General features: G+C 38.9%; 1 protein-coding gene across 6 annotated transcripts in view; it reads left to right on the top strand.

Moving 5' to 3' along the window:
• The window catches only part of CTNNA2 (catenin alpha 2), a 1,267,087-nt gene that overhangs the window by 1,194,381 nt on the left and 47,346 nt on the right, over window positions 1-25,360 (top strand). For all 6 annotated transcript variants that reach the window (XM_004369147.1, XM_004369146.1, XM_012555844.1 and 3 more), the window contains 2 exons: window positions 5,934-6,047; window positions 13,191-13,372. In XM_004369147.1, the coding sequence (XP_004369204.1) occupies window positions 5,934-6,047; window positions 13,191-13,372 (296 nt within the window). The remainder of the gene's footprint in view (window positions 1-5,933; window positions 6,048-13,190; window positions 13,373-25,360) is intronic.

The raw sequence follows: 25,360 nt of genomic DNA, 5'->3' as shown, positions 1-25,360 counted from the left end.
ACATATTTAATGGTGATGTTGGTATCTAAGCCCTCCTCCAGGATAGCTGCAGGCAACCGTCTGAAGTAGACAAAAGCTTGTTGTTGGTGCATTCCTTCCTCATCTTTTAAGACCTGATTTATCTCTTGGAGCATGGCTATTCTGCCCCTCCTGCCTTTTTGTCTGTCCCCTTCTTACTGAGGCTTGCCCTCTGTAATCTGTCAGCTTCATAGGAGTTTTCTGATTACACCCCAAGGCAGTTTAACAAATAAATAAGCAAATCTACCAGACCAACATATATTTAAGACAAAAACGGTTAAACATTTAGTGTTGGAAATTAAGATAAGTGGATAGGGTAGGAGGTGGCCCTATCTTGGTGTTAGGAGGTCTGCATTCCACAAATCAGTAGGCGTTTTTCCTAAGAATGACCCTGAAGAATCTACAGTGATGTCTATATGCTAAACTTCTGTAATTGGAACACACTAATCTTGCTATATATCATACTTCTGATAAGAGGACAGGGGAATGATAGGGCCTGACAAAGGGTTCAGATACAGGTCTGTAGCCTAACTCCAGGGTTTCTAAACTGTGCACCAAGGCACCCCAGGGCACTGCAAGATATTTTACAATTTGGAGGGAAACACAGAGACATCTCCTGGATACTGTGTAAACTACTACCTCCAGGTAACTCACAATTTTAGCATTAAGTTGGTACATTCCTTTTGATGACATCATATATTTATGAAGCTGGGTTTTTGGTGGTTGCTATGATAAAAGCAAGCTTGACAATCTGTGGGTCTCCGATTGGATTCCAAGTTTTGAGAAATAGATCAAATCAACTTAAAATTTTTGCTACCTAATAGCTTAGAACCTGTTGCCTGTTGCACTAACCACTTAATCAACCTAACTCTTAGTTTTTTGTTTTGTTTTGTGTTGTGTTAGAGGCACCATGAAAGAACTACTGAAACACCAAGGATACTGTGAACCAAGAAAGTTTGGGAGCCTACACCTTAAAATTTTTGGGGGGCTGCGTCATTAGCATCCTAATCACTTTCTCTAAGCCTCAGTTTCCTTATCTGCAAAATGGTGACACATTATCATAGCTCTCAAGCTATAGACAGCATGGGCCTGACAATTAGTTCTTTTTCTTCACCCCACAACGATGAAGTTTATCTTTGTATGATCATTAATAAAATAGAATATGCAACAATAGAATTTAATTTGTTAAATAAGTCCATGATATCAAAACTGCAAGGATTAGAATAAGTGTTATCTGTCAATAGCTAGAAAATAAAAGGTGGAAAAGACTTTGGAAGCAGCTTCTGAACCCATTACAGATTGTCATTATCCAGTTAAACAACTTGGCACACTAAGGTCCCTAGTTTTGTTTTCTTAACTCAATTAACTTGAAATGATTAGTACGAATTCAAAGTTATTTTTTAGTAATTCAGTCTTGATCATTCATTTATCAATACTTTTTGAATGCTTGCTAGATGCCCCACACTGTTGTAGGTGCCTGAATACGGAGGTGAAGAAAGTAGACAAAAGCCCCCATCCTCATGAGAGCCAAAGTATATGAAAGTTTCATCGTGAGCAGAGGGGTAAGGACATGGGATGGCAACTTTTCATATACATTTGGTCCTTTCCTTTAAATGGTCCACAGGAGCCCTGGTGGCACAGTTGTTAGAGCTATGATGAGCTATGGCTGCTAACCTACAGCAACTAACCAAAAGGTTGGCAGTTCCAATCCACCAGCCGCTCCTTGGAAACCTTATGGGGCAGTTCTACTCTGGCCTATAGGGTCGCTATGAGTTGGAATCAACTTGACAGCAATGGGTTTGGTTTGGTTTTTTGGTGTTACATTTTACTCACATGTCCAGGTGAAATGACTCTACACCCTTCAGCTTCTCCTTGGTTTGCTTCTTTTCAGAGGTGGTTGTAGAGGAGACTGAGCATTCGGTTGGTAATCAGAGAGCAATTGCTTGATCCTGTTCTGCAACTGACAGGCAGTGCGACCCTGCACAAGTTACGTGATCTCGCCAGGCCTCTATAATAAAACCAAAACCAAACCTATCCCATTAAGTCGATTCTGACTCATGGCAACCCCATGTGCTATGGAGTAAAACTACTCCTTAGGGTTTTCTTGGCTGTAATCTTGACAGAAGCAGATTGCCAGGCCTTTCTTGCATGGGCTACTGGGTGGGTTTGATCTGCCAACCTTTAGGTTAGCTGCCTGTTGCAAACCGCTTTCACCACGTAGGAACCTGGACCTCTACAATCAGAGCAAGTTAATCACATAGACTCTTCCTAGAGGGGAGAGACTTTAGAAGTCAGGTAATTTAACTGTACCATTTTACAGATAAGACTCACTTTGACAGCCACACAGTTAGATAGTAGTAAAAACCAGGTCCAAATTGTTGTTTGTTGTTTAAAGGCCTTTCCTGATCATACATAAGGGCAAAATGAGGCTCGACCCTCAGCTTCCAACCTCCAGCTCAGTGAATTATGCTGCTTGATGATTCACCTACCCTATAATATCATCTCTGTATTTCATGTCTCATTTGATTTATGGAGGTTCTTGACCAGTGGAAAAAATAACATACTTTCGAGAACGAGTAACTCAAAAAATAACCGCGTGAGTAGGAGACACATTTATATGCAATTAGCAAACTGCACATTCACGGAACTATTTATATGGTTGTCTTGGATGGGTTTGCCACATGTTTAAGGCACAATAAAATATTTTAAGCTTCTCCATTTGCCTGGTGGTATTTGTGACGGTTCAAAGCAGGAGCTCTGGGGCCCTCAGCTTGTCCACAGCTCTGTCCCTTCCTAGGTGTGAGTCCAGAAAACTATATTTAACCACTCTGAGCCTGTTTACAAATTGTCTTAGTTATCTAGTGCTGCTCTAACAGAAATACCACAAATAGATGGCCTTAACAAACAAATTTATTTTCACACAGTTTAGGAGGCTAGACGTCTGAATTCAGGGTACAGGCTCTAGGGGAAGGCTTTCTGTCTCTGTGGGCTCTGGAGGAAGGTCCTTGTCTCTTTTATGCCTTTGGTTATCATCCCATTTGGGAATAGGTTTTTGGAGGCAGGATTTAGTGTAGGGTGTATCTTGAATCAATCTCTTTGGAGATATAAAAGAGTAGATTAAGCCAGCAAGCAAGCACAGATGGAGGAGATAGATGCCAAGCCACACAGAGATCTCCAAGGAACCAGGAAACAGAAGCTGAAGAGACAAGGACCTTGCCCTAAGGCCCACACAGAGAGAAAGCCTTCCCCTAGAGCCTGTACCCTGAATTTGGACTTCTAGCCTCCTAAACTCTGGGAAAATAAATTTCTGTTTGTTAAAGCCACCCACTTGTGTTATTTCTGTTAGAGCAGCACTGGATAACTAAGACAATGTGTAAACAGGCTCAGAGGGGTTAAGTGACATTTCCAGGACTCATACCAAGGAAGGGAAAGAGCTGGGGAACAATCTGAGGGCCCCAAAGTTCATGTTTTTAACCAGAGTTCGTGCTTTTAATGAGTTAGAGCAAAAATAGTCAGGTCCCTTGGGTCCACATCCAGGTTTTAATACTTTGATTTATTTATTTATTTTTATTGCTTTGGTTCCTGAGCCATAGTCACGTGAATAAAAGCTCCTCATTATTAGCTTTATGCTGCCAGGTTGGGTTTGCCATTGACTCATCTGCTAAATGCACAGATCACTGACATGTGTGTACACAGTGCTATAGACACTGTCGTAATCTGCTTTCTTTCCTGCGGAGTGAGGCTTTCCATTTTTTTCTCTTTCAAGAACTAATGATGAAAAGTGCTTGTAATCTTGTCATCCCATTGTCAGCAGAATTTACCAACTTACTGTAACTGTTTCTCAGTACATTCCAGAAGAATGAGGAACAATCAGAAATTATTGCCTCTGTCCACAATGAATGTCCAACCAGTTATTTGAACCAGGTTCTGCCCACCCTGCCCCTGCTTTAGTTAATAAAGTATGGGAACAAAACCTCTTTCTTCCCCCCCTTTTTTTAATATTCCCATGAAAGAAAACTGAGCATCTGTAGAGGACGGAGTGAATATTAACATGGTCGATAGTGAGACAAAAGGAAAAACAACAGAGATATGCCAAAGCTTGGAAAATTTCTAGGCATAATGTGATATTGGCATGAAGGACCTCATTTTATGCCTGTCTGACCAATCTCAAGGCTTCATCAATAACCACACCTGATTAATTACACAGAGGTAGCCAAAGAAACCATCAGAATAGAAATGTACCCTTTTGGATGGGGAATGGACAGCTGCATCATCAGTACTGTTTGTGGTCTCTTCCTTCCTTTTGAGAGAGAGAGCCCTGGGAAGTGGTGCAACTATGTGTCAGCAGGCAGTTCGTGAATGACTGTCACCTTTCAGGTTAATGACAGTTGAGCTGAAAACCTTACACTGATGAACTATCTTTGCCTCTTGGACCATCCTCACCGCCTCTTAAGATCATCCTTTCAGAATCAACAGAGGATGATAGTGAAGAGTACAGGCTTCAAACTACCTGAGTTAGAAGCTTTTGCACATGCTACGACTTCTTGTGCATCAGTTTGCTTGTCTGTAAAATGGAGAAAGTAGTGTCTATATCGTAGGACTGTTACGAGGACTGCATGAGTTAGTGTGTGCTAAGACTTAGAGAAAACAATCAAAGGCACAGGTGAGTACTTAATGTGTGTTATTACCAGTGTCATTAAGATGTGGAAGCTATTGTATTCCTGGATTCACGGATTCATTCTTATTTTTTCTCAACATTGGCATACAGATTGGAAAGGATCTCGATCCAACTCAAATCACTTTGGATCTTGATCTAACTCTAATCACTCTGAAGCTATCACATAACTTCAGTTCTTGTCTAATTTGTAATGTGAAAAAAAGAACTTACCACCAACAACAGAACAAATAACAAAACAAAAGCCCACTAATGAAGAGCAATGTGTTTAGAGTCAGATAAACTTGGGCATTGGGGTCCAAATCCTGGTTCTGCTACTAACTGATTCAGGGACATTGGGCAAGTTACTTAACTTCTCTGAACTTTGATTTTCTCATCTCTAAATAGGAAACCATCCCTATTTCACTGTGTTGTTTTGAGCTTAATTGATATTTTGTATGAGTTATTTAATCTTTAGTGGGTATGTAGCAATTAGTAGCTTCACTTGAAAATTGCTTGTTGAATGAATTGCTTTCAAAATATTAATAATGATAGCAAACATTTTTAAATGCCTACTATGTGCCAGACACTGTACACAGAGGTCATTACTTATCAATTATTGTTGATAAGCTACTATTAACTACTAGTAGTATCAATCAATTCATAGATGTGAAAACCAGAGCCAAGAAAGGTGAGACAATCTTTCCAAAGTCACACAGGGGGTTGTATTTGGACAATCTTGTCTCCAGGATCTGTACTTGTAACCCACACACTACATGGCTTAGAGATCAAATCAGATATCTTATCAAGTCTAACCATTGGCCTGGGGGTGGTCAATCTGTTTGCTTATTGAGACTGAAAAGGCAATGGAATAGGGCAGAAGAGATACTATAGAAGAATTACAGATACAGATTTTGTTGGTGATGGTTCATTTTCTATCTTACCATAGGCTTGCATGTTGTAAATTATACACTAAAGTAATTTTTCTTGAAATTGGAAAGCATGTGACATCAAAAGTTAAACTTAGCCTTGCTACACCTATAGGAACAAATAATTTTTTTTTTAAAGATAACTTAGGGCATTTTGATTTTTCTGATTCCATTCCAGCCAATACCTATCCACATGATGAAGCCTATATTTAAGACCTTATAAGCTATTTTTCTGAGGGCTGTTTAGCCTTTGCAATAAAGAAGTGCACCGATGGGGTGAAGGCCATCAACTGGAAATATGCTAGTTTTTCTCTTTTCTTTCTTATCTATAGACACCAGAAGAACTAGAGGATGATTCTGACTTTGAGCAAGAAGATTATGATGTGCGCAGCAGGACGAGTGTGCAGACCGAGGATGACCAGCTTATTGCGGGGCAGAGTGCACGGGTGAGTGGACACCCAAGGCTTTGGCTTGGTGCACAGGGCTACATTCATCAAAATGACTGGAAAATTGAAGAAATTCTTCTGAATTCCAAGGGCTTGAGACCCCAAAGGTTCATGTTTCAGAAATCTGTGCTCTCATCTGGGGTTTTTTATAGCACTGCATTGTCCATGACTGAACTAACCACCACTGCTCCTGATTCCATCCAGCTCCCCTCTTTCTCCATCGCTCAAAACATGGCAGCTACACGAAACCAAATGCATTGTGTATGATGGGTTTTGTTGGGGGTTGAGGATCGTGATTAGATGGTTCACCAGCCAGGGGGCCCAAGAATGCCCAAACCTTGCCTTGGCACAGCCGCCATTTTTCTGCTTCAGTTCTCCAAGCTTTTTAACAGCACAGGACACAATGTCAAATGGGGTGTCAGAGTACTACTTTATTACTGGCAGAGCTATTGCTTCATACCTCAGTCTATGTTTTCTGATAAAGAGGACTGCCTCTTTTGATATTGGTTCAAGACCATGAGAGAAGAGAGGGCACATTTTCTTCTTTTTTTTTTTTTTTTTGCTCCCGATACCTACTTATGGCCAGAGCAGAAGCCTTAGATCTGTCTGCCATGTGATTCAACAAGAAATTATAGAGACACATACTAGAAATGTGTTAGCTTAAGCCATGGAGCGGAAAGCATCAGTGAGAGCACCAGCTCTGTCTGACATTTGGATGCTCTGTGATGTTATCCACCAGCACAAGTGGTCAAAGATAATCCTGTAATCTAATCAGATTAGTGCACCTTCTGGAGGATAGATGTAGGTAATCAAGACAGGTGGCAGGAGATGAAATCCCTGGATATTGCAAAAGAGGGTGAGTTCTTCTTCCCTTTAAAGGCTCAGTTTCCTTATTGTAAGAACAATCAAAGTATAGTATAAATGAGAATTAGACATTCTAATATTCCATGTTTATTTAGGAAAATACAATAAACAGAAAGCATGAGGTTGAATAACAGGTGGTAATTTACAATGGGCGTTGGGAAACCTTAGAAAGTTATAGGGTAAGAATGGTGAAAGAACTTATGACCTTTACAGAGTGTCTGGAGGTAGAAAAGGTGAATCAACTAAGGGAAATACACAGCTTTTTTTTTGCAAAGAAGAAAGAAGAGCCCATTTCTCTGTAATTTTGTGGCAGAATTCAGGGAAACCAGTGGAGTGCAATTGGAGTAGTTATAAAGAGGGGCTTTTTAGGGTCCCCAGAGTCCTTAAGAACTGAATGAAATATTTGACCTGGCATTATGCGGGGGTGTGTGAAAGGCTGCATTATAAAGGGATCTTAGTTAAGCAGGAGACCTCTGTAGTTAACAGCCAATCGGAGGTTAACATAAAGAGGACCCAAAGAAGACTGACTAAGCCTATGTTGAGTCAAGAAAAACTTTGTACCTAAAACCTGTTTTCTCCGTTTGCTTTATGTCCTGGTAGTCTCACCCAACAATCAAACGATCCAGAATATATAGATGATGTGCACTGACAGGAGAAATGTGAGGGTAAAAGCCAGTATATCAGACATGCACTGGCTTTGATTTCAGGCAGACCTGGTTTGGGACTGTAAAAGGTAAGATGAGGACCATGCTTAAGTTAGCATGTTGGCTAATTTCTCCGAGCTTCAGTACCATTACTTGCAAAATGAGGATAATAGACTTACCTCATAGGATTATTCTGCAGATTTAATACTTGTAAAATAATCAGTATAATATCTGACATATACTAGGTGCCCAATCAAGGATGGCTTTGATAATTATCACGTTTTGGAAGAGAAATTCCTTCTGATCACATGCTGGTGATAGTAGAAATGTATATAAAGGGGTATGGGGCCCCTTTTTTGAAAATTCCTTGCAGACTCTATTTTATCCCCCTAAAAATGTTGAAAATTGGGAAGTTCATTAAGCATAGAGTCTTTTGAGGCTGTGTTGGCTTAGCACCAATGTAATCAATCAATCAAGTGAATTCATCTTCAAAATTAAGTAAAACGAGCATTCTGATGTCAGTGACAAAGGATGAGTTGGAGTAATTCATCCAAACGTTGTTCAATTCAAAATCAATTTGACTGACTGACTGAAACTCAGGATAGGTACAGCCAAGTATCCATTGACTAGTTTTCTCAAAGACTGAGACATTTAGTACAAACCTTATCTTGCTTTATAAGCACCATCTTGTTTAGTCTGACGTTTTAGAATGAAGCCTAGAGTCCTGGTATGTTTCCATTGCATGCGTCTTACTTGCGTTAGACACCAAGTCAATTGCGATGCGTTGAAACAAAAGTCAGAGGACTCCTGTCTATATCATCTATTATTTCTTTACCCTATTGTCATTTTTGAAAGACTTTTCAACATGGATTATGAATATGGTCCAAGATAGAAAGAGTGAAAAATTCCTTTGATCCAGCACTCACTGTTTTGTCTTTGAGGTCCATCATGTGGTCTGTGTGATTAACTTCCTGCAGACAGCATTAGTTATTGAGACAGCCTATTTTAGCCTGTAATTACATGATGACGAATCAGAAACATAGAATTATGGCTGTTAAGTTGGAAATAAGAGGGTGCATTGAATGGCTGAGACGACAGATGGTCGAACTTTTGACCAGTGAATTGTGTTAACTTGGTCAAAATCATGAAGGAGGTGAAAGGTGGCTTTGACAGAGGCAGTTGCTCTTTCCAGCAGCCAGACCTCCCCTGTTAATAGCCTTATTTTGTGTTCTCATTCAGGGAAGTTCCTCCTCTCTGCAAATGGTAAATTGATCTAAAATGAGGTTAAGGTGGAAGAAAAGCTTTTAGTACCCGCCCCCCAACATTGCTCTCAAATTCTGAAATTTCTTATTTCATGTATCCCTGTCTGCTGCTTATCTACAACATTTCAAACAAGGGAGGAAGAGGGAAAAGAAGAGGGGGAGAATAAATAGATGGTGGCAATCTGATAAAATGTGGAGGTGATCATACCTTTTGATCCTAGACATGACATCTTAAAAACTGTTCCTTCACAGGTTGACATAGTTAAAATTGGTCAGCAATAACTCTTGGGCATTTAACCTTGTGATAGAATATATAATTTGGAGTCACACAGACCTGATTTTAAATATAGGCTCTGCCGCGCTGTGTAGCCTTGGGGCAACATCCTTAACCTCACCATGCCTCATCTCATTGCATACAGAAGAATACACAGCATCCTAACATACACGGCCATTAGGAAAACTACATCATAAAATGCATTAAACCATCATCACAAGGATTGTTACATAACTTTGTAACGATTGTTATGTTACTGATGAAGATGATGCTGATTGTAGCTTGAGGTAGTCGTCCATTAGCAGGCTGGCCAAATAACTTAACTTGAAAGTCTGAATAATTTAAGCAATAATGGAGTTTTACTTGAATTAGTGGGACAATTTACCTCCATTTTCCAATTCACCTCACAGCCTGAGACTGGTAAGCTTCAAAGTACCCACTCCTTATCTACTCATATTTATTATACAGCCTTAAAACCAAATGAGTAGAAAGGGGCAGTTTAACTTTTAGCCCCTTTAATCATTATTTATAAAAATTCTTGTGCTTGACGCATTAATGTTAGGCACTTGCTCTACCTCTCAGATACCCACACTTGTCACTTTGGAGGCCCACAGACTTCGAAAGTCATTATTCTCCTTGATATTGGAAAAATAATCACATCCAAAGCCCCTCCTGATTTAGGTTGAAGAAAAGATTTCTGAGCTATTTGAGTGATTGTTGGTTTGTATCAGTGGTTTGCACATTCATTTAATAGGTAGAATTTATAAAATTAATCCCCAAAATGGGTTAGCTATTCAGAGAAAAAGCTAGGAGTCTGGGATGAGGGTGGTAGGAATCCTTATGGATTCAAGTCTCTGTTATCACCAGACTTGGGGCCCCAGATCAGCCAGATCAACCATCTGGATTGCTGTGCTTTGCTACTGTGAAGCAGCAACCTTCAGACCATCCCTGTGGTCACATCACACAAACAGAAAGCTGATCTTTCCCATTTCCTTTTGGCCATGAAAATTATTATTCTCCTGTTTCCTTAGTTTGAGGGAATGACCAATTGCGTGTTATGTTTTTTGTATTTGATTTGATTTGAATGTAGCTGGACTCTAATTTTTTTTTTCCTAGTTAGAACAGCTTTAATGTGTTAACATTTCAAACTGCTGAGTTACATTGATAAGACCCAATTAAAACTCGTGTTGAATTTTAATTTGATTAACTTGCAAATTTCGCAGTTTGTGAGCTACTGTTTATAGATAACCTTTTTTTTAAATTCCAGTTCCAGAAAAAGTCAATTATGAATTTTTAAAATCCAAGAGCATTTTAAGAATATTTAGGAAATGACTCTGCTCATCAATAGCGACATAAGCAGGAGCAAAAATGTAAGGATACTTGCACCCAAGTCACACGCCATTAAGTGCATTATGTGGGCCGGGCACCCTCAGAGTCAAAATTGCATCTTCCTTTGCAAATCTGCTTTGAAGAAGCCAATTTCTCTTCAAAATTGTGTTTTTAGAAAATGTATCAGTTCTGGTAACTTCTCTTGAACTATATAGATGCAGTGAGTGGAAAAAGGTTTTAAGCAGTCAGTCTAAAGATATGTATTGGACTTCTGCTCTGCAGAATGCTGAGACATCTACCCTAAGGAAGCTCATAGAGAAGTCACAGGGAGGGCATTTGGAGGAATTAAGTCGAGATTAGAGCAAGTACTGAATTACATGAAGACAACTCAAGTGCTATAGTTAACAGAGAAGTATACGCCCTTCAATGCCCAAATTAACCCTTTGGAGTGGTGAAAGGTGCATTGCTTTTCACCTGGGAATTTCCACCTGGGAATTGGAGTTCTGGAGGTTGGCTGGATAGTTTTAAGATTCTAAATCATGCTGATTTATGACCCGCCAGAACTAAGTAAATCACAGCTAGCTCTTCTGCATGAGGAGGACAAACGAATCCAGGACAGCATTAGGTTATCAGGAGAATAAGTACATATTTAATTTCTGCAAATCCAATCGTATTTGATATGCAGTGGGATAGCTGCCTTATTACTAATACCATATTGCAAATTTGAGTTTATAACAAAGTCTTGTGTATATTAAGCATATTTCTAAATAGTATTTTAAAAATTCTTTTGAAATCTTCTTCAAAGTGTAATATTTTAAATATATTAACTGTAGTATTTGTATCAGTTTGACTTTTTAAAATATATTGTAATTAATATATATATCTATGTATGTATAGATACGTACATGTGTGAGCGCACATATATAGACACTCACATATGCACATGAACATGGCTATCTATTGATCAGAAGATGTAGTATCTGGGCAGCTGTTAGTCCAAGGACAGCATTTTGCAAATCAGACAAAGGTGCCCCTTTTTCTGGGTAGATGAACCCCCATCACCAGGATGCACATCCTGGTGGTCAGCACTTAGGATTCCAGCAACCCTTGCCCCATTGGAAGAGGGACCGTTGTGCATTGCTTAACCTGCACAGCTGTGAATGTTGATCCAGTTGATCCAGTTGATCCAGTCTTGCAGAATGGCTAAGAATGACTACATCAGACCTGGGTTTGAATCCTATTTATGCAGCTTATTAGTTTTGTGACATTGGGGATTTAAGTAATTTATCTGGGCTTTAATATACATATTAATAAAATGGGGATAATAATAGTACTTATCTAGTAGAATGATTGAATACATGAATTTATATGACATAAATAAAGTTTTTATCACAGTACCCAGCATACACATTTGTATGTAAGGAATCACATCAATATTCTATTTATAGTCACATAAACTCTGGTTCTATCGCTTCTCCATTAGTGGCAACTAAGAAATAACCTAGAGGGTAAGTAGAAAGGAAAATTAAAGGCAGCAATGATAATAATATAATGTTAACAATAATTCCATGCATGTTTATTTTCATTTAGTTTGGACAACACTTTTACATTTATTAGTTCATTTGATATCTACCATAATCTTTTACTATTCATATACTCTTATCCAAAAAAAAAAAAAAAATCTGATCCATGTAGTGACGAGGTCTTAACCCACATCAGTGACAGAACCTGGTTCAGCATAGTTTTGCTGACCTCACATCCACTGTTAGACCTCAGTTGCCAACCCCTGTCCCAAACAATGCATGCACATTAGAAAGAGTTTTACAATTCAGGAAGCAGTTCTCTTGTATTATTGTACTTGCTCGTGAGAAAAACTATAGTCCCCAGAGAGATGCTCTCTGGGTCTCCCTTCTGGAGAATGCACAGATTCCAGAACAAAGGGGATGGGAGTGCCGAAGTCCTATCTACCTACTCCTGTCCCTGAAGCATGTTGTACAGGGTCTGTGAGGATGCAGTGAGGTGATGTCAAATATTTCACTCAGGGCCAGATACATAAATGCCATTTAAGAGATAGTTTCCCCTTCTCTACCTCCGCTTACCTGGCAATTCTTGAAAATCAACTTTTGCTCCATAACTCCTCTGCCTTCATAAGACGGAGTCATAGTCACCCCAGGATTTCTATGCAGAAGTGGAGGAGGGCTGGGAATAGGCAAGCCCTCCCTGCAGATGCCCTGGGTATGGGATTCTTGTTTGGCATCTAACTGTGGACTCCTTTATTAACACTCATAGAAAGTCTGGCTGCCTACCCCACTTGGCTGCTCAGATAATGTTTAAAATCCCTCTCTTTCCCAGCAACAGAAGCCCTGTTTTCTTTTTTCCCTTCTCTGAACAGATTTCAGTGTTGAAAGAGGTGCATTCTTTCATCCCGTAAAAGTTTACAGAGACCAAATATAAAAATTGTCAAGAATAGATTCTTTTGAACAAACATATGTCATCGAAGCACCAGAGAAGTTCTGTGACTGTCAGTGTGCACTTACCTTTGGATCCCTCTGTGGTTTTCATATGTGGGGGCAGGGGAAGGAGGAATCTGGGAACCTCAGCAGACAGTACTTCTGGCGATTCCTGGGATGGAGAAGCCTTACTTCCCAGAATGGCGGGGCAACCCTAACCCTTGTCTGTGCCTGGCTTTGCTTTTCACAGGGCCCGAGTGAGCCTATGGTCTGACATTCCTTGGGCATTGTTAGTCACGCTTTGTCTGTAACCCACACAGGCCATCATGGCACAACTACCGCAGGAGGAGAAGGCAAAGATAGCCGAGCAGGTGGAGATCTTCCACCAAGAGAAAAGCAAGCTGGATGCCGAAGTGGCCAAATGGGACGACAGCGGCAATGATATCATTGTGCTGGCCAAGCAGATGTGCATGATCATGATGGAGATGACAGACTTCACGAGGTGAGGCCCAGGGACAAGGAGCTGAAGCTTTTCTCTTTAAACCCACAAGTGCAGTAGAGTGTGTTAGTGCGTGAACGTGTACTGAAAAATGAAACTACTGCATCGAAGCGAGGTGATGGTGTTATAAAACTTGCTGGTGTAAGTCAATAAGATCTGGATCATCCTCCCAGCAGGTAGGTCTTTTTGGGCAGGAGAACAGGTCGATTTTTGTAATTGTTTCTGTTGTTCTCGTTAGATGCCGTCGAGTCGGCTCGGACTCACGGCAATTTTATGTCTAACAGAACGAAACATTGCCCCGCCCTGTGCCACCTTCATGATCGTTGGTATGTTTGAGTCATTTTTGTAATTATTATTTTCATTATGGATCCTAAGTCAGTCATAAAATTAAATCCCAAGGGAGGAATGATTGATCTTTGGCTTATGCTCTTGTGTAATATGTTTAAATATTATTTTAAGATAAGGTGGAAGATTTGTTAACATCCCTTTGGAAGAATATACATTTATACATATGTGTGTACGTGTATATATATATATATAATACGTTTTAATGCCAGCTAGTAATCTAGTATTAATTTCAGCCTACGTTTTCCATTTACATATAAACAATAAGGTTCAACAACCTAGGATTCCATAATTTTGACAGGAAAATTAAACATTGTGTAAGCTTTATTCCTTTTTGCTCTGAGCAGTACTTTTTATAAATCAAGAGACTAGTCAACATTTGTCCGGAGCCTTTCTTCACCAGGCATCATTGCTGTTTCTGCCAATGCATTTTGGTCTCTTCTTTAGTGGAGGTGGCATCTCTGCCTTTCTTGCCACAAAAAGGGCAAACCCTGGGAGAGCAAATCTCAATGAAAAGATCCCTGGATTTTGAGTCAGAACACCAGGGGATTTGGGACAAATCTCTTCTTGTCTCCTTTCTTTATTTGCAAAACAGGAAAACAGTAGTTGGCTTAGCAACTTTGCAAGAGAGTTGAAAGTCCTCAAAGTTAATGCAAGTGTAAATTATGCTGCTATACAAACATAAAATGTTACTTGATTGTAGACCTTTTATTTTTACTGGAAAACACAGACACACACACACACACACACACACACGCAATCACATACACAAAGATGTTTTAGTGATTCAAGATGGGATTTGTTATTAAAATTATGTTAAGCTATATGATGGGCCCCTGGCGGCATATTGGTTAAGAGCTTGGTGCTAACCAAAAGGTTGGCGGTTCAAATCCATCAACCACTCCTTGGAAACTCTATAGGGTTGCTATGAGTTAAAATTGACCATCGCGACGAGTTCGGTTTGGGTTTTGTTTTTTTAAAGACATATGAAAATGTCAAAACATCACCTTACGGGTGACAGTTTTTTAATGGTTGCTGAATGCATCTCATAAGAAAAGGCTGGAATTGATTATAGGTTATAATAAAATATGGAACATCTCCGCCTCATCTCCTTTACCTTTTGCCTCTAAACAATAGGTACTAATGAAATTGCTTGGCTCTTTCTCCAAATATTTTTCAATTGTTTTTTACTTCAGTGGAATAACTTTAGTGTTTAAGTTCAAATTGTGCATCCAGTTAGTCTTTGTCTGCACCACAAATTTCTTTCACAAAAAAAAAAAGTATTTAAAAACAGTCTCCACCACCCGTCTGTCAGTTTGTCCTACTGTGGTAGCTTGCGTGTTGCTATGATTCTGGAAGCTATGCCGCTGGTATTTCAAATACCAGCGCGGTCACCCAGGGTGGGTAGATTTCAGCAGAGCTTCCAGACTTAGACAGACTAGGAAGAAAGACCTGGTGATCTACTTCTGAATGGAATTAGCCAATGAAAACATTATGGATAGCAGTGAAACATTGTTTGATACAGTGCTGGAGGGTAAGCCAGCCCCTCAGGTTGGAAGACACTCATAACATGACTAGGAAAGGGCTGCCTCCTCAAAGTAGAGTCGACCTTAATGACGTGGATGGAGTAAAGCTTTTGGGACCTTCATTTACTGATGTGACACAACTCAAAATGAGAAGAAACAGCTGCAAACATCCATTAGTAATGGAAATGTGGAATGCACCAAGTATAAATCAAGGAAAATTGGAAGTTGTCAGAAATGAAATGGAATGATTGAAGATAGATATCCTAGGTATCAGTGAGCTGAAATGGACTGATAGTTGCCATTTTGAATTGCACAATCATATGGTCTACTATGCTGGGAATGGCAAATTAAAGAAGAATATTGTCTCATTCATTGTCAAAAAGAACATTTCAGGATCTATCCTAAAGTACAACACTGTCAGAGACAGGATAATATCCACACACCTGCAAGGAAGATCAGTTAATACGACTATTATTCAAATTTACGCACCAACCACTAAGGCCAAAGATGAAGAAACTGAAGATTTTTACGAACTTCTGCAACCTGAAATTGATCAAACTTGCAACCAAGATGCATTGATAATTAATGACGATTGGAATCAGAAACAAAGAAGAAGGGCCACTAGTTGGAAAATATGGTCTTGGTGATACAAATGACGCCAGAGATCAAATGATAGCATTTTGCAAGACCAATGACTTATTCATTGGAAAACATTTTTTTTTTTTTCCAACAATATAAATGGTACTGTACACGTGGACCTCACTGGCTGGAATACAAAGGAGTCAGATCGATTACGTCTGTGGAAAGACAATGGAGAAACTCAATATCATCAGTCAGAACAAGGCCAGGGGCTAACTGTGGAATAAACCACCAATTGCTCATATGCAAGTTTAAGTTGAGGCTGAAGAAAATTAAAACAAGTCCAAGAGAGCCAAAGAACAACCTTGAGTATAATCCCACCTGAATTTAGAGACCATCTCAATAATAGATTTGACACATTGCACACTAATGACCGAAGACCAGACGAGTTGTGAGATGACATCGAGGACATCATAATGAAGAAAGCAAAAGGTCAGTAAAAAGAAAAACCAAAATGGATGTTAGAAAAGAGTCTGAAACTTGCCCTTGAATGCAGAGTAGTTAAAGCGAACTGAAGAAATGATGAAGTAAAAGAGCTGAATAGAAGATTTCAGAGGGCAGCTTGAGAAGACAAAGTGAAGTATTATAATGAAAATGTGCAAAGACCTGGAATTAGAAAACCAAAAGGGAAGAACATACTAGGCACTTCTCGAGCTTAAAGTACTGAAGAAAAAATTCAAGCCTCAAGTTGCAATATTGAAGGATTCTATGGACAAAAAATTAAACTACCCAGGAAGCATCAAAAGAACATGGAAGAAATACACAGTCACTGTAGCCAAAAGAATTGATTGGTGCTGCTAGTGCTGCTATAACAGAAATACTACAAGTGGATGGCTTTAAAAAAGAGAAATTTATTTTCTCACAGTTTCTCATGTGGAAGTCCGAATTCAGAGTGCCAGTTCCAGGTGAATGCTTTCTGTCTCTGTTGGCTCTGGGGGAAGGTCCTGGTCATCAGTCATCCCCTGGTCTAGGAGCTTCTCAATGCAGGGACCCCAGATCCAAAGGATATGCCCCCCTCCTCACTCTTTTTTCTTGGTGGTAGTGAGGTCTCTCTCCTCTCTGCTAGATTCTCTCTTTTATGTTTCAAAAGAGATTGACTCAAGATACAACCTAATCTTGTAGATTGAGTTCTGCGTCATTAACAACTGCCTCTAATCCTGCCTCATTAACATCATAGTGGTTAGGATTTTTACAACACGTAAGAAAATTACATCAGATCACAAAATGGAGGGCAACCACACAATGCTGGGAATCGTGGCCTAGCCAAGATGACACACATTTTGGGGGGACACAATTCAAACCATAACAGTCTGTGTTCAACCAGTTCTGGAGGTAGCATATGATCAAAAACCAACAGTATTGAAGGAAAAAGTCCAAGTTGCACTGAAGACATTAGCAAAAAAAAAAGTCTCCAGAAATTGACAGGATACCAATTGAGATGGTTTAACAAATGGATGCAGTGATGGAAGTGCTCACTCATCTATGCCAAGAAATCTGGAAGACAGCTACCTGGCCAATCCACTGGAAGAGATCCATATTTGTGCCAATTTCAAAGAAAGGTGATCCAACAGAATGCGGAAATTAACAAACAGTATCATTAATATCACACACAAGTAAAATTTTGCTGAAGATCATTCAGAATCAGTTGCAGCAGTACATCCACACAGACCTTCCAGAAATTGAAACCAGATTCAGAAGAGGACGTGGAATGATAGATATCATTGTTGATGTCAGATGAATCTTGGCTGAAAGCAGAGAATACCAGAAAGATGTTTACTTGTGTTTTATTGACTATGCAAAGGCATTCGACTTTGTGGATTGTAACAAATTATGGATAACATTGTAAAGAATGGAAATTCCAGAACACTTGATTGTACTGATGTGGAATCTGTACATAGACCAAGAGGCAGTTGTCAAACAGAACAAGGGGATACTATGTGGTTTAAAGTCTGGAAAGGTGTGTGTCAGGGTTTAATCCTTTCACCATACTTATTCAATCTGCATGCTGAGCAAATAATTTGAGAAGCTGGACTATATGAAGAAGAACACGGCATCAGGACTAGAGGAAGACTCATTAACAACTTGCAGTATGTAGTTGACACAACCTTGATTGCTGAAAGAGAAGAGGGTTGAAGCACTTACTGCTGAAGATCAAAGACTACAGTATGCATTACACCTTAATATAAAGAAAACAAAAATTCTCACAACTGGACCAATAATCAACATCATGATAAACGGAGAAAAGACTGAAATTGTCAAGGATTTCATTTTACTTGGATCCACAATCAACGTCCATGTAAGCTGCACTCAAGAAATCAAATGACGTATTGCTTTGAGCAAAATGTGCTGCAAAAGACCCCTTAAAGTATTAAAAAGCAAAGATGTCACTTTGATGACTAACGTGTGCCTGACCCAAGCCATGGTATTTTCAATCACCTCATATGCATGGGAAAGCTGGACAATGAGTAAGAAAGACCAAAGAAGAACTGATGCATTTGAATTATGGTGTTGGTGAAGAATACTGAATATACCATAGATGAACAGATCTATCTTAGAAGAAGTACAGCCAGAATTCTTAAAAACTAGGATGGCGGGACTTCGTTTCATGTGTTTGGACATGTTATTGGGAGAGACCAGTCCCTGGAGAAGGACATCATGCTTGGTAAAGTAGAGGGTCAGCGAGAAAGAGGAAAACCATCAATGAGATGGATGGACACTGTGGCTGAAACAGTGGGCTCAAACATAGAAAAGATTATGAGGATGGCACAGGACAGGGCAGTTTTTTGTTCTGTTGTACATAGGGTTGCTTTGAGTGGGAACCAACTCTGTGGCACCTAACATCAACAATAAAAACAGTCTGAGCCATTATTCAAGTCTGAATTTCCTACAGATCAGACTATCATGGCAGCTTCAGTCATTGCTTTTCAAGGCCTGTGATGACTTAATTTGCTTGTCTTCAACATTTAGTAGTACTTTATCTGATGGATATCATGTAATCCATTAATAGCATCACTTGAACAAATAATCTCATTAGTTTAGAGTGAATAATGAATCTAGTCATGTTGACAGTTCAGATCAAGAGAACATTTTATAATGTTCTGGATTATATAAAACTGTGGTCAAGGAAGTGAGATATTTGTGGGGTCTTGTTAGATGATGTTAAATACAACAGACTTCCTATTAGTCAAAGTGTAGTTTTAACAGTGAAAGGAAGGCCACTTAAATTCCCTAGGGACTTCATATAATCGTCTTACTCTGTTTTGAATAATGAAATGTCTAGGATGCTACTGGTTAATCATTTTTTCCACTACATGATGAGTAGTTTTTTTCCCCATTGTGGGGGCAAAGGGAGGATGACTGTAATTAATGACCAGAGAACCAGAAGAGGGTATGAATTGGAAATGGAATGCAGCAAGGCTCCACTTTGCTGTTGCCTCCTTCTGCAGAGCCTATTCTTCTCCAAAGAGGCAGCTGGCTTGTGCCTCTCTTTGTGGCCTCCCGCCTAAGCTCACTTCACTTGATCACATTCATGATTATTATTGCCCTTGAATTTTCTACCTCAAGGAGGAATAATTTCAGCTCTATAACTCAGTGGATACCTATGTAATATTTTCACTTATTTCAAGGAAAGTCTATAGCTGATAAGGAATTGAAACTTGGCTACTCCCCCAAATCATATGTTTAAAGGGCATTTGGGTGCAAAAATATCCGTGCATTTATAGCTTGTTGTTTTATTCTTATCACTAGCTAGTTCATTAATCTGATTCAGTAATCTAAATGATATCCACTCCATTATTATTAAAATTGGAGAGGTTCTGCCTCATTATTTGTGCAATAACTTCTTCACGGAGGATAAAGCTGATTATGCTTCGTGTCTTTTCCCTGCTCAGTTCTTGACTTCCATCTCACGGGCAATGGCAGAGCATTGTCCTGTACAGGAAAAATTCATGCTTCTAATGTCAGTTTTCAGAAACAAAGAGAATGTGCCAGCCTTGTGTCCCAATATGAAAAGGTGTGTAGACAGCAGCAGTTCGGGAATGAAAACCAAGTTCAATTATATAGCAAGGGACAGAACTATATTTTAAGATTAGCCTTGAGTTCTGATCTTGAAGTAAAAAGGGCTGAGGCTAAGAAAAAAAACAAAAAAAAACTTTAGGAGACAATCAACTGTAAAATTCTGAACAGTGGACTTAAAAATCATGTAATCAGCCCACACTTCCCAAACTTCACTGCTGCCTTAGTTCATTCAGACACTAAATTTCTCAGCCCAGGTATCTCTAGACTAGCCTTTCAGCTCTCATTCTCTAGCCTGTCAGATCATACCACTTCAGACACTAAAGAGCAACCATCCAGCTCCCTTTGTTTGGAAACTTTTACTAGCTCCTCTTTTCACAGAATGAAATAAAAATCTTTCAGCTTGCTATTCAAGGTCTACCTTTATTCAATTTAGTCTTCTGTCTCCGTTTTCTTGATGTTTATATTTCCAGTTCAAGACCTGTTATGGATTGAATTGTGTCCCTCAAAACTGTATGTCAGCTTGACTAGGCAATGATTCCCAGTATTGAGTGATTGTCCACCATTTTGTCATCTGATGTGATTTTTCTATGTGTTGTAAATCCTACCTCTATGATGTTAATGAGGCAGGATTAGAAGGCAGTTATATTAATGAGGTAGAACTCAATCTACAAGATTAGGTTGTTTCTTGAGTCAATCTCTTGAAATACAAAAGAGAGAAGCAAGCAGAGAGACAGAGGGACCTCATACCACTAACAAAGCAGCACCAGGAGCAGAGCTCGTCCTTTGGACCCGAGGTTCCTGCTTTGAGAAGCTCCTAGACCAGGGGAAGACTGATGACAGGGACCTTCCCCCAGAACTGACAAAGAGAGAGAAAGCCTTCCCCTAGAGCTGACACCCTGAATTTGGACTTCTAGCCTCCTAGACTGTGAGAGAATAAATTTCTCTTGGTTAAAGCCATCACTTGTGGTATTCTGTTGTAGCAGCACTAGGTACCTAAGACAAGGCCATAATATAAATAGTACTTATTTGAGTAGTTCAGCTCATGGTCTTGCAGTCTCAACTAACTGCTCACCACTCCTCAGATTCGTTCAGCTCTTCTAGTGTGCTGTCTTCATACAGCTTCAGCTGACTGGTGAAGTGGTATTTCCCAGACATGTTTTATGAAGCCTTGGGATTGAGAAGGAGGTTACGAGGTTCAGTACCACCCATCTGTCAGTTGTACTGTGATGGCTTGTGTGTTGCTTTGATGCTAGAAGCCATGCCAGTGGTATTTAAAATACCAGCAGGGTCACCCATGTTGGACGGGTTTCAGTGGAGCTTTCAGACTAAGAAAGACTAGGAAGAAAGGCCAAGCAATCTACTTCCAAAATTAGCTAATGAAAACCCTATGGATTACAAGAAAGATTGTCCAATATAATGTTGGAAGATGAGCCCCCTAAATTGGAAAGCACTGAAAACACAGTGGCCACAATAGACTTGAGCATGCCAGTGATGGCGAAGATGGAGCAGGACCAGGGAACGTTTTGTTCTGTTGTGCAATTGGATCACCATGAGTGTCAGCACTGACTCATGGGTAACTAACAACAACAATGGTTCAATAAGTTTGCAAATCCCCTCCCTACATGCTGTATTCAACTATTCGAGATTCCTTTTGGGTATTGGTATATTTTGTTGTTAGGTGCCATTGAGGCGGTTCTGATTCATAGCAACGCTATGTACGATGGAACAAAACATTGCCTGGTCCTGAGCCATCCTCACAATCGTTGCTATGTTTGAACCCAGTGTTGCAGCCGCTATGTCAAGCCAAATCGTTGAGGATCTTCCTCTTTTTCACTGACCTTCTACTTTACCAAGCATGATGTCCTTCTCCAGGGACTGGTCCCTCCTGATAACATGTCCAAAGTGCATGAGACGAAGTCTCACCAACCTTGCTTTTAAGGAGCATTCTGGCTTCCAAGATAGATTTGTTTACTCTTCTGGCAGTCCATTGTACATTCAGTATTCTTCACCAACATCATAATTCAAATGCATTAATTTTTCTTATTTATAAATAAATGTTAATATTTGATTTATGAAATATAACATGCATACAGACAAGTGCATAAAAATAAATTTACAACTTAAATCGTTAGTGTAAAGTAACCTTTAAAAGCACTGCCCAGATGAAGAAGCCCCCTCCCCCCATATACCCTTTCGAGGTCATAATGTGTTTCCTCTTGAGTGGTGTACCTGGTATCTTTACTTTTTTGTTTGGGAGGGGGAGGGGCTGATTTTTAGTGTTTGCTGGTTTAAATACTGTTATCACTGATGGTTGATTTTAAGCTATAATCATAATGTCAACTGGCTCACCAAATTTCTGAAAATTTAACAATTAGCTTTTATGAGTCTGTCTAAGCTAAGACCAATGCCACTTCTTTCATTTCTTTGCTGCTGCTGCTTCTTTGTTGTCCACCTCCTCTTCCTTCTTTGTTCTTCCTTACTCATTTCCTCCTTCTCCTTCATCTCCTGTTCCTTCCTTCCTCTTCCTCTTCCCCTTCCCCTCCTTCTCCTTGTTATTCTTTTTCAGTTTTACTTCCTATGTATATGCCTTTAAATATATAGTTTTGTCTTCGTTTTTATCAGTTTCTTCCGACTTCCTTTACTTCTTGAGTGAGATAATTATTGTTTTCATTATTTCTGATAATACCATGTTCATGTGATTATAATATTTTGGAAGTTTTTCTTCCTTTCCTATATTCTAGAAAAGTTTACATAACCCTGGAATTATCTACTCTTTAAAGGTTTAGCAGAACTCCCCTGAGAAACCATCTGGATCTACTGATTTTTTTGAGGGTCTCTCTCTCTCTGATAACCTTGTTTATTTCTTTTGTGAATATCAAACAGGCTAAGATTTTGAAAATCTCCTGGTCAGTCTTGGTAAAATATGTTAACCAAACATGTTATTTCACCTAGGTTTCCAAATATTTGAGGAAAGTAGTCTTATAATATTTTTCACTTTCCCTTTTCTAAGGATATTTACTTGTACCTTTTTTATTTTTTAATATTTGTGTTTTATATTTTTTTCTTGATTAGGTAGATAGCCATCTAAGTATATCATTCTACATCATTGCTTTTCTTTCTTGTTTTGGAGCTAGTTTGGGGATTATTTCCAGTGTTTTTATATTTTCTAATTTATTAATCTCTTCTTATAATTTTAGTCATTTCTTCCTATTTCTTACTCAATGAGTCAGATAATTATTGTTTTCCTTGTTTCTTGCATGATGATGTATGTGGTTAAGGCTATTAGTTTTTCTCTGAGCATAGCACTTAGCTGTTCTCATATGGAAGAAACATTTATAGTGAAAAGAACGCTGAACTGTGATTCCGGAGACATAGGTCCTAGTCCTGATTGCACTTTGTGAGGCAGTTTCATCTTGGGCATGTCACTTAGTCTCCTCATTTGGGTTTCAGTTTCCTCAACTAGAAAATAAGGAAATGATATTTCATGATCTCATTTCTGTTTTGCTCTCTAGTTCTATGAAATACACCCCAGTCACCAGCTAGCAAAAAGAATTTTAATCTGAAATTCGAATTGACACTGTGAATTTTAAAGTGATAAACACTTTTTTCCCATAACAATTTACTTGTGAGTCTGTGATGTATAGTCTGCAGTGCAGTCACAAAAGAAATGCTTCTAATCGTGGTTTTGCTATACAATGGGGGCCTGTGCTTCAAGCAAACTCAGGATCTATGTAGAGATCCTACAGGGTCGCTATGAATTGGAATTGACTCTACGGCCACAGGTTATTACCTTGAAGTCCCTGGCTAATGAAAATTGTTAATGAACACAAAAGGTTGTCGGTTTGAGTCCACCCAGAAGTGCCTTCAAAGAAAGGCCTGGTGAGCTACTTCCAAAAACTCAACCATTGAAAACCCCATGGAGGACTGTTGTAGTCTGACACTCATGGGGTTGCCATGAGTTGTAATCCACTCGATGGCAACTGGTATGGTTTTACTCATGTAGCACATTTTATCAAAATAAGTCAACTGTTGAAAGTTATCATAAAGTTCATGAGGAAGAATTTTCCTAGATCCTTCAAAATTCTTGAAATAAACACACGATTGTTGGTAATAAAAATCAGGGTACATCTCGTAGCTGTTTAAAAGTGAATGATTGCAAAGTGAAGCAGATGAGGCAGAGAGTAACAACAAATATGGTGTCAGAGTGAAACTGCAGGAGTTCTTGTAAATTCTGGAAGCTACAGAGAAATATTAGGGCAGTCCTATAAAGGTCGCTGTGAGTCAGAAGCGACTCAACGGCAAAAATAACATTGACAGATACTGCCTTCAAATTTTCCTTACAAAAAGAATAAACAAACAATGAAAACCTTATTTAGGGATATTAAAAAAAGGTAACGTTAAGGAATAGAAACCAGATTGTCACAGAATCTTTAACTCATCCACGTTCCATGAAAATTTATATGTGAGATCTCTGTCATACTTTAAAATCTAAATAGCAGGTGAAAAACTGATGTTCTTTGAGGAAGAGTTAATGTTACCACAGTAAAAGAGAAATATCTTAATTTTTGTATTTTGCTATGTGTGCGTTTAAGCGTTGACATGAACTCAATACATGTAACATTTAGCTACTAATGTAGAAAAATGCCAGAAGGGAAATGAGGGAAATTGAACAAAATCCAAGCATGCCCTTTATTAACATTTATTTAATAAATGACACTTTGTCTTCCAGTTTATAAAATATTATTATGTAACAATGGTGATCATTGCCCACTCTATATAACCCAATCTACATAAATCCCTTCTGAGTAGTTTTTGTCCATATTCCTAAGTGTAAGAATGTAATCTTGTAAACTTAAAAAAATGCATTGATTCTTATGCACATAAGAAGACCAGGATAAGTTGAAAAATTAACAAATAAGATAAATATATTTAATCAACTATTCCTTATTTACCTCTCAAGAGAGGGGAAAGAAGGTATATCTCACCCTACATTTTGTTTAAAAATTTATGATGCAGCTTTCATTTTCCTGTATAACAAACATTGAAAAGCCTTATAATATTAAATATTCCAAGACTTATAATATTAAGACCTATAAATATTAAATATTATGGTTAAATATTAAATGATAAAATTTCACCTAATTGAAAACATTGGGTTGTTTGTTTGGAAGAATAAAGTTATTTACTGTTACACATTGTTTTGTGTGTTCCTTCATAAGTCAGTGCTAGAAGCAACATGCCAAAGAGACTAACAGCTCAAAAGATTTCTGAAATTCTGGCCAAATATTTCCCCATTTTGCACAAGAGACAATTGCTTCTCAAGCTGCCAAAGTAGACTTAAAAGATATATAAATATAATATACATACATATGTATAACCCGACTTCGAGTAGATTCCCACTCATGGAGACCCCGTGAAGTGTTACAGAATAGAACTGAGCACCATAGGGTTTTCTTGCCTGTAA

Source organism: Trichechus manatus, unplaced genomic scaffold, assembly GCF_000243295.1.
Source record: "Trichechus manatus latirostris isolate Lorelei unplaced genomic scaffold, TriManLat1.0 scaffold00004, whole genome shotgun sequence".
Classification (NCBI taxonomy): Eukaryota; Metazoa; Chordata; class Mammalia; order Sirenia; family Trichechidae; genus Trichechus; species Trichechus manatus.
This window is presented reverse-complemented; position numbering and strand designations above follow the sequence as displayed.